A 10,575-nucleotide genomic window follows, 5' to 3' on the forward strand; every position below is an offset into this window, starting at 1 on the left:
TGCTAAGCTTACTGTTACCAGTGTTGTGAGATTCAAATCTAGAACGCTCCTTGCCTAAAGGGGAAAGGCAGCCTATCAGTGCATAGTTTCACTCTGCCTCTCAGACTCCCACAGTGTGTTGCGCTCCAGGGCGTGTACAAACGAGAGGCTTAGAGTTACACTAAGCTTAACATCTGTCACTGAAACATCTCTGTCATTCTTTACAATAACAAGCTGCTGTATTAACACTGCCTGTTTTACAGTGTTTTACCATCCAGCTTTACAGCTCTGTGTGTGTGTGTGTGTGTAATTTCTGGCATTAAATGCACTGAAGCAGCCTCGTATTTGAGATCTGTAAACTTGACTTTGCTTTAGAAGGAAGGCGCTTACACAACGGTATAAAAAAATGTTGAAATTATGTTAATTTCAATCAGTGCTAATAAAATAGGAAATGCTCGAACACATCAGTCAAACTAATGGCAGAAGGAGAAATCTTGTCAAGTGCAACTGTGTCAAATTCTTCTGAAAATAATCTAAATTTCTGATGTTATCTGGTCTGCTAACTCTTGACAGCAACCATCAAAGAGGTTAAACGCTCCATTTTGTGTCAGTTAACGCACAAATTGCTCCCTAATCCCTCCCAGATTGTGTTACGATGGTCTTCTGTCACAACGCACGTGAGCACCAGTGCTCTTCCTATGGGGCGGACTGACAGGTAGCTCACAAGTAAAAGGGTGTCAGGTGAGCTCAAACATCCCGAGATTGCTGCACATCGCTCCGAGCAGAGTCCAACGCTCACACTCTCTCCAAATTCTCCCTGACATGGAGCTGTTTAATCTGAGGTGTTGAAACCTCTCTTCTGCCCCGGAGCTCTGTGTGTTTGTGGGAAAGTAGTGGTTGTGTGTTTCTTTCTGTCATATTTTAGCAACTATCTCCTTGAGGCCATTTTGACACATGCTACTTCACCTGTCTAGATAATCATGAGACCAAAGGCAAAGGCTCAGGTCCTTGATATCAAAGGCTTGGCTCAGGCTGTACTTGCTTATTGACAAGCACTCAGAAAAGGCTGTCGGGTGTGTTGCTGGCTATGCAGTTTTAGGGTTTGGGATTATGTTTGAGTTTTGTGTGTTAATCTCACATCGTTGGCTCAATAACAAGAAAAAGGCACAACTGTGTATGAAAAACCACAGTACAGTACAGAGCGACTGGTGTTTTCTCGTCTTTGCCTGACAAGGGAAAGATTTTTAGAGGTTACTTTCTAGAGTCATGATCTTTAAGGCACACTGCGGTACTGAACACAGAAATGTCTCATCTCCGGGGACAAAATATTAGACAATGGAAGATATATGCACAATGATTTCTATTATTTGCCAAAGAGGGCTACGTCTATTATCATTATACTTAGTAATTCAATTTGTGAATTCATTATTTGTGTTCTAGATTTACATGCACAGTGGCAAATGGGTCACCTGGGTGGTTAACATCACATACTGTAGATCAGTGTTGGGCAGCATTACACTAATTGGATTATAATGTATTTACAAATGAATTAATTATATAACAGTTACAAATCCCAGTACTGCTCAGTTACTTTAACAATTTGGAGGTGGACTAGTTGCTTTTTTTCCAGGAGTCAAATTTCTCATCAGAGAAACTGCTGGTTGGGTTAGTTTGGCGCAGAATGTACCTAAATGTGGCTCCTGTCAACTCAAAAGCTATCATCTATTTAATTTAGTTGTGTCTTCTTGGCTGCTCGCCAACTTTCGATAGTTTAGCCTTTCTTTCCATTGAGCCTTCAGTTGAGACTTCTCTGGATTGCTGCATGTGGTCAGTCACTGGGGCTCTAAGCTGTTTTCTAATTGTAGACTTGTTAAATACAAAAATGTGACGTGTGGGTGTCGAGGAATTTGAGTTGTTAAAAGGCAGCTTTGATGGAGCTGTGCTGCATTACAAAAGTAATGCTACCACGCAATGCAACTAATTACTTGTTTAACTGTTGAGTAATTAGTAATAAAATGTAATTAAGTTTGAGATACAGTAGGCAAATTCCTAGAAAACCGAAGATTTCAATCAACCTTATGCCATGAAAATAGCCTCAAAAGAGCACACATGTAGATAAAACACAGGTCAAACAGAATAGTATTCCTCTTTTGAACAATTGCAATATTGAATTGGAGCTATTTTGACTGTATTTTGCAGAAGTCACAAATATTTGTACTGTCTCCGATCCAGGTCTGTCTTATACATGTATAGCTATTCGGACCTACGTATCTTTTCAGCCAGGATGTTCCAGTCTGATATGTGTGTGTGTGTGTGCCCGCTGAAAAGAGAGAGAGAGAAAGAGAAACATGGGATGAACAGCCTGTCTGTCAGGTGTTGATACTCACATTAGTCACGTAAGAAACAAAGGATTCTGGGAAGCGACAATCGCAAGCACAAAGAGCATCCAGACTCCACTCAGCGTCACCCGATCTCTTCTGTGTGTGTGTGTGTGTGTGTGTGTGTGTGTGTGTGTGTGTGTGTGTGTGTGTGTGTGTGTGTGAGAGTAGGTAAGTGTGTATGGTTGTCTATGTGTGTGTGTGGTGGGGGGCTTTCTTTAGAGACTGAGGGCGCCTCATTGGCTGCCATACTGGGGTCAAGCTGAGGTTAGGACATGTGTGATGGATGAACCTCTGTCTCCAGACCACTGCCCTTCTGCCAGTCCTCTCTCCTCATCGGGGCCTCAGACCTGCTAAAGCATCCTGGCTGTGCTCTCTCCTCTGTTCACTTTGAGTCACTCCATTTGGCCAAGTAGGACTGCTTCAACAGACAAAAGGAGTTTAAAGAATACTGTGGACAAGTCTTTGAGGTGAGTTCTGCTGTGGACGTGCAGCGCTACAGTCAACCTCTAACCTACCACCTCAATTCTCTGCCTTTCCTCACTCTAAACACCACAAAAAAGCTCTACTGTTTCAGTCACCGTTTCATCACATATATACACAGAAAACTGACCACATGATGTCATCTCTCCTCTCTTTCCCCGTCTTCTCTTCCTCCATCATACTGTCAATCCCTCTATTGGCTCTGTCCCTTTATCGGCACCTGGAGACGCACATCTGTCGATGGAGGAATTCATTTTGGCTGCCAATCACAACAGGGGAGTGGTCAATGAGTGCAGATGTGCCAATACCCCGACTACCCTGATGAGTGACTTCTGTCTGTCTGCCTCTTTGTCTCTCTGGGCTTCCAGCACTTTCTATCCGCTGTTGTGTGATTACAACTAGACTAGGAAAGTGTCTGTCTCACTTTCTTCTTTTGGTTTCTACCATGCCCAACTGTGTGTGTGTGTGTGTGTGTGTGTGTGTGTGTGTGTGTGTGTGTGTGTGTGTGTGTGTGTGTGTGTGTGTGTGCGTGTGTGCGTGCGTGAGTGTGTGTGAGTGTGAGTGTGTCGAGCAGAGTACCATAGCTGACTATAAACAAACCACAACTAAGATCTACGTGTAGAAGCATAATCTGATCAGAGGCCTCATTCTTTTTGTTTATATCGCTGTACCTTCATTTTCATAATGCTCAAGGACAATTTCTACATTACAATAGAAAAATGAGTCTGGACCTCAAAAGGTTTGATGGCAATGTCAAATTGATATTTACCATAGTGGTAAAAGACAAGGTCTTCTGAATTTCCCTTTGCCTGTAAATGTGTTTCTGTTTGAGTCTAAATCCTTTTATTTTTTTCTATCTTGCGAATTCTCTATGAACTTTATGGGTCTTTTACACACATAATCACACACACACACACACAAACAAAATTAAGCGTCTAAGAAAAATAATAAAATGTAATCAACAAGGTTAGGCAGAAATTGTTTGACAATCCAGGGGTGAAATCTTTTTATAATGTATTTCCTCTCTTGTCCTCTCTTGTGTGTGTGTGTGTGTGTGTGTGTGTGTGTGTGTGTGTGTGTGTGTGTGTGTGTGTGTGTGTGTGTGTGTGTGTGTGTGTGTGTGTGTGTGTGCGCATGCTAGACCCCGTGTATGCACGTGCAAACTCATCCCTGACCTTAGCATCCTTGAGCAACTGTGTTTGCACTTATATGAACGACCTCAAATATCTTATGACTGTGTGTGAAAGTGTGTGCATGCGATGAATACCTGTGCACTATCAGGTGGCCGACTGTAAGTATTGTTGTCAACTCTGCTTCCTTTACGTGTCTCACAAATTATCTTTCTGTGTCCACCGATACTCCTGGAGATAAAGAAACACATTACAAGGTTTTTGTTCTTTTACTGCTTCAATTCAGTCTTAACGAACACATAAAATAAAATGTGTGTCATTCAGTCGCAGACAGGAAACTTCAACCAATTTGCAGCACCCTTTGAAAAGCGTCTTCTTCACAGCAGGTTCTGAGCACAAAGGCTTGAGGTGAAATGCTTCCCAACATTCTCCAAAATATTGACAAATCACGATTAAGAGATTATTTTGATGACACATCATTTAGTGGTAAATTAGAAGCCCATCAAAATTGTTATCATAGAAATCCGAGATCAATTTATTTCTGAATATTGGGGAATTGAATTTCCTCGTAATTACTGTAATTCTTGCTAAAATGAAAACAACTCCTTTAAATATCTATTTCAGGTCGCATTTGCTTAAATATATGTAAGAATGGGTAAAGACTGTAACGTTTTTCCTCCAGAACACAATATTTCTATTTACAAGTTGATATTTTAAAGAAACAATGTTTCTATATTAGGCTTTGTGGTGACTTTTTCGCTTGTTGGGTTATCCGAAATTATATTTGTTATAAAACATACATACATTTATGTTTGAGATGAAATCTTCAATTGGTTTAAATATGTTGACATCATTGGTAAATTGTATTAAAAAGTTTCAGAATAGTTGTGTATTTCCCGAGATCTTCAGGGAAATATGCTAATTCATATTTAGATTAAAAGAGATTCACTGTTTAACTCAATGTCAAATGGACAGCACTTTCTTTCCATTGCTATGATTATTATAAGGGCTTACTTATTTCACCAAAATCAAAAAGTAATATTTTTTTTCATATATTATATCAAAACTTTCCATGGCACAAATGCCTGGTTGGCACAAAGCGCAAGAATGTTTTGGGTAAAATCAAGGACGCGCAAATTAAATATCCAAATAGTTTCTGCGTCTTTTCCTTAAATCCAAAGTATTACACGTCGATTCCTCCTTGACAAAACCTTAATGATTTTCGTCAAACATCTGTCACCGTCCCTGTGTTAATCCGAGGGCTCTAATGGGAACCATTAGCGAGATTCTGGCGGTCGGACCAGTAAAACGTCCGGATAGATCTTCTTTTCTGAGGTCATTTCTTGCATTTAGCATCGAGTCTGGTGGTGTTTTGGTAAAACAGGCCGTCGGAGCTGGACTGTGACTGCGTTGTTGAGGTGCGTGTTTGCCCAGTGTGGTCTGTTAACTGTTGTTTAGGTGTGGGTGGTGCTGCGACAACAAACTCAAACTGTGACCGAAGATTGACCCCGTGGTTTCTTTTGAGGGTCAGCTGCGTTTTTCATCTACTCTGTGTGGCTCCTGCATAGCGCACAGGATCCTGGAGGGAGAACCGGGAACAAGGGTCTTTGAGGAGATTTTGGTGTGTCTCCAGGAACACATGCTTTAATTTCACCATTTATTTTAATCCTAACATTCACAAAAATCAGATAATAACTATTTAAATTATGCGAGAATAAATTAACTTTCTTTATCATGTTACTCTCTACTTCAACTTCTATTTTGTTGAAGTTGAAGTTGTCAGGTTTGGACACACACAAACACGTAGGCTACACACAGAATAAATCAGAAATTAGAATCTGTGTCCAAATGAATAACTATGTGCCAAAATGTTGTCAGTCCCTGTTGCACAAAGGGGGATTTGTAATTGCAAGCAAGATAGAACACCAGATGTTTAGATTTAGAGGAATCGCTGTGAAATGTGATATAAATGTGGCTGCTGATTAAAAGGAAAAATGTAAAAAATATAATTCTCGTGGGTCCTAAATAAAGTCGTTGGCAGACATAAATATGTAGATAGGTGGAAATAAACATTTCCTACATTTTTTAAATCTTGGTATTTCTAACATTTTTGGATGAGTTTTGATAAGTAATAATTTGTCAAGAACATTTACGGAGATGTGGCCGTAATGAGTTAAAATTGACAGACTTTTAAATCAGTCTATATTAGCATTGAAATGTCTATTCCTTTGTTTAAATATGTGACTAACATTTCGAAATTAAATAAATTATTTACAAGCTTTGTAAATCTAATCCATGTGGTCTCATCCGCCTATCAATCAAAACTTCTCAATATCCCTATAATTTTAAAATATGTTAAATAATGTAACAAAAAAAAATCCAAATTATCTGTCAAATAGGGCGCAGCAACAAAAAAAATTCCCATTTGCTTTAACATGTACAAGTATTCTTTATATCATATTAAAAAAGTAAACATTTAGAAATATATATTGCATTGACATTAGATTCAAATTCAGACCTCTTGTTCAAATAATAGTGTTTGCATATAGTTTTTTTCCCCGGATATAAAAGAGATAATGTTTCACGTCATTCTCATCCAGATTGACCTGAGAAAGACAAACAGGCCCCTTGAGCAACACGTTTGTACTTTACTATTTGTACCGAAACAACTCCTCCAACAACAAAATAAGGGGGTCTTAAATTACCAAACTAACCTTTTCACGTGTTCCATAGACAGCAAGCCCTGTCCTGAATGTCGGAAAAACACCTGATACAACGCATTAACAATATATATAAAAAATAAAACAATGTGAGATAATTAAAAAAGAGTTTGGCTACATAACTTACTATGTTTGCTGTTGCTGAATTAGACTGTGCAGCCTGTGCTGCAGCCTTAGCAGGTCTCCGCAGCTCCAAAAGAGCAGCTTCTGCAGGTAGATCCCAGGTGAACATTTGTCATTAATCATGGCTCTTTGGGCGTTTTTTGTTGTTTTTTTGCCTTTTATGGTATGATGGAATCGCAGCATGCACACAAGAAATTCAAATAGAAAAATAATCAGGAAACACATTTGTTGTATGGAAACTGGACAGAGGATGCAGACTATCTTGAGAAATGCCAGTACAACTAAAACTAAACTAAATGTTCTGTCTAAAATGCAGTTTAGAGGTACGTGTTTGATTTTTATCAATGAATATTAATAAAAGTTATTACACTTTTAATGTGAGTCAATATGACCATTATTCATTCAAAATGCATATATCTTTAAAGAGCAGATTAACAAGTCAGGGGTAAATATAGAACCTGAAATACTTGTAAAAGCCAATATGTGTAGCTGACTGTGCGACATGCAGTGCTGCAAGATTTCACTGTTCATCTTGTCATCCGGTGGGGAAGATGACACCTCCTTGTGACTTGGCGAACTGAGGAGTTAACGCTGACAGGGCCAGTGGGTCCCCATCCTTGTCGATAGCCTAACCTCGATGTTTTAATCGATAGAGTTTCTTTTTTGTCCCCTCAATAAGCCAAGAGCTCGATAAGGTTGTCATCACAAATGACGCTGACATCCGCGCTCTCATCTCCTCCGTGGATAAACATGCCTTTATTATGCCAATAACTCTTTACCCCGGGGACGGGAGCGCGCACGGCCGCATACATTGAGAGAATCTGTGGTGCGTAAAAGAGACACATGCAGCTTCTCAAACGAAGGGAAAATGGACAGTGATTCCTTTTTGTCCGTGGAGCTAGAATAAAGGTCTGATTGGCGGATTTAGATGGAAGACTTGCTTTGAAATACTCAGAAAAGCCTCTCTAACTGTGTCTCCCCTCAGCAATGACACAGATGAATAGTTATTTTAGAGGTAAACGCACTTTAATACACATGATTGACCCGTAAACGTCTCTCTGGACACAACATATTGTATAGTGCTCCACTGGATTAAATAGACAACAGATAAAAGCCTGGAACACACATGGCCTTACATGACCAGTTCCCCAACTGATAAAACTCAGCGCCCCGCTAATAATACATGAAAGCATTACGCATCATGCGATTCTCACAAAATATACATTCAAACAGTCGTGGCACACAAACACACAGGCCTTAAACACAGAGGTGACAGTGATTAAGGAGGTAGTATGACAATGCACTCTATAACGATTAATAAACGAGGTCATCTATTTGATTGTGTGATGCCTCCTTGACCACATCCAGTTCAATCACCCACAACTTTGGCACATTTGAGGTATTTGTTTGTGTGGGCAGCTTTGTGACTTTACACTGGCACATCCAGCCGCACTGGTCAGGAGCAGGTGTAAGGAAGGAGCTGGATATCTTTTGCACCATCATAGTCGTGGTGGAACGCGTATAACGTCAAATTTCAAAAGAAAGTGGACACATTTTCAACCATCGCCCTACATTTGTTTGGACAGCAATGTCATCGTTCTTCCGAAAACAATAGCCTACACAATATAAAACAAATCTATAACTCAGCAATGGTCCATATTATTGTCCAAAGTTTCACATAGTGCATTAATCCTTCCTAAATGTACACATTTGTCATCCATCAACAGGACTCTGGCTTTGATACACTGGCGATGAGCTTTGGAATAGGCCGCCATGGCCCGAAGAGGTAAGGGGGCAGTTTGTTCTTAGTTGGAGGAGTAAGGATCAGACACCGTGGAGGATGCGGGAGACGGAGTAGAGGGGGGTGAGATAGACTTCCCTGATGCTCCATCGTCCATTTTCTCTTGACTGCTTTCTCCCGGGTCTGAGGACGGAGCTTTGGCCGGCAGCAGCCCTTCTTTCTCTCTCTTCTTCTGCTTCATCCTGCGGTTCTGGAACCAGATTTTCACCTGAGTCTCATTCAGCTGTAGCGCAGCTGCGATCTCAACGCGCCGCGCACGGGTCAGGTACTTGTTGAAGTGGAACTCCTTTTCCAGCTCCGTCAGCTGCTTGGTGGTGAAGTTGGTTCGGACCGTGTTCGGCTGACCCCCATAACCGTACTCCCCAGACCTGCCTGCAGACAGAGAAACAAATCCCTGTTAACTTGGAGAAAAACAAAGTTACCGTATACATGTTGTCTGCTCTCAGCACTTATGAGTTATTTGACTATTAACTGTTTGTGTCTGAAATATGCTGTAGCCTAATGTGCACATACGGTCTAACGGATATAACACTAGAATACAGCATCTGTGAAACTTCATTGTACAATACAAGTTATTTCCAGCTTTCTGTCTTTTCCTATAAGATAGCATAACTATAAACAAGGCAATCACCAAATGTCAATAAAGTATACAATTTTAACTCCACAACGTGGCTTTAAATGTGTTTATTTTCCAGTGTGTCCCACACACAAACATCTACCAACATTGTCTGACATCATTTACATTTAAAGAGCTTGGATCACTTGTAAGCCAATGTTATAGACATGTACATTTTTTGCCACTGCACATTGGCACGCACCTGTCTTTGGAGGGTTTCTCTTGACTTTCATCCAGTCGAAGGTCTGTGCAGAAGATGCGCCCTCAGACAGAGGTGAACAACAAGCGTCGAGGTGAGCTGCGTGCAGTGGTGACAGCGGGTTTGAGCACCCAGGAAAAGGGGCTGCTTGCTCGTGCCCGCCGCCGTAGGCAGCATGGGCATACTGCAGTTGACCCAAGGGGGCGGCACTGTAACCTTGGCGATGCTGAGAGACCGTGGAGGAGGAAATGTTACCAGAGTACATCAGTGGGCTGCAATGAGGGAATCCCGCTGCGGAGTCTACTTCCTGGTTGAGAGCGTAATGATTATACGTTGTACAGAAACTTTGGGGTCCATAGCTGGAGCTGCAGGCCGGATGGGCCCCATAGGCGAGACCCAGAGAGCTCGTATTAGACTGGTATGACCCCGGCTGATGAGGGATGCCGTCAGGGGAAGCCCTGCTCCCCATGAAGCGATCATCAGTCCCGCAATTGTTGACAGTGACTGCACAGGACTGGAAAGTTGTAATCCCGTGGTCCGAGTGGAAAGCTCTGACAGAGCATGAGCCACCTTCGCCGCTCATCACCGAGTAGTCTAAGAAGCTGCTCATTGTAGCATTGTTCTACTGGGACCGAGGGACCGTCCGCTCTACAGACACCCTCTGATCTATTCCTCTCTCCCCTCTTACCCCAAGTGACCGTGCCAACCTTTACCTATACTGTGTCCTTATCAGAGGAGGGAGGGGGGCGCACGGGCCGATATCAATGAACGGGTGTTGTCACGTGGGCCTGGGTCAGCCAGTGAGGTACTTGTGCTTATCCCCTTAGCCGGTGACAGATTGGTGTTTGAGTGGCTATTTAAATTCCAGGCGCTCGTCGATCAAGGTGACGCGCGTCGCCACTAATGTATTGGCCGTGCAAACAATGAGCTGGGAGGCAGACGGTGGTGGACAGCTCCGGGGTCGCATGAAGAGCGGTGAACGGCAAACTCGGCGTCTTCTAACCCCCGCTGCGCGCTCTCCCACCCGGGGAAAGATTAACGCTTCACCCTCTGCAACCTCTACATGAGGACGACCTAGCACTCTGACCTCAGGTACGGTATTTTTGGAATAGAGAGGAGAATAAGTGTATGTGCGTGTATGTGTTG

The 10,575-nt window shown here is 42.0% G+C and overlaps 1 protein-coding gene across 1 annotated transcript; it reads right to left on the reverse strand.

Annotated features, from left to right (window-relative positions):
- Positions 1-8,618: 8,618 nt before the first annotated feature.
- On the reverse strand, positions 8,619-10,039 carry hoxa1a (homeobox A1a; the record flags this gene model as incomplete). The annotated part of the gene is made up of 2 exons (XM_079175682.1): positions 8,619-8,982; positions 9,429-10,039. 2 exons carry the CDS (start codon positions 10,037-10,039, stop codon positions 8,619-8,621), a joined length of 975 nt encoding a protein of 324 aa, XP_079031808.1.
- Between the last annotated feature and the right edge of the window lie 536 nt (positions 10,040-10,575).

Source organism: Pholis gunnellus (assembly GCF_910591455.1).
Source record: "Pholis gunnellus genome assembly, chromosome: 16".
In the NCBI taxonomy this organism is placed as follows: domain Eukaryota; kingdom Metazoa; phylum Chordata; class Actinopteri; order Perciformes; family Pholidae; genus Pholis; species Pholis gunnellus.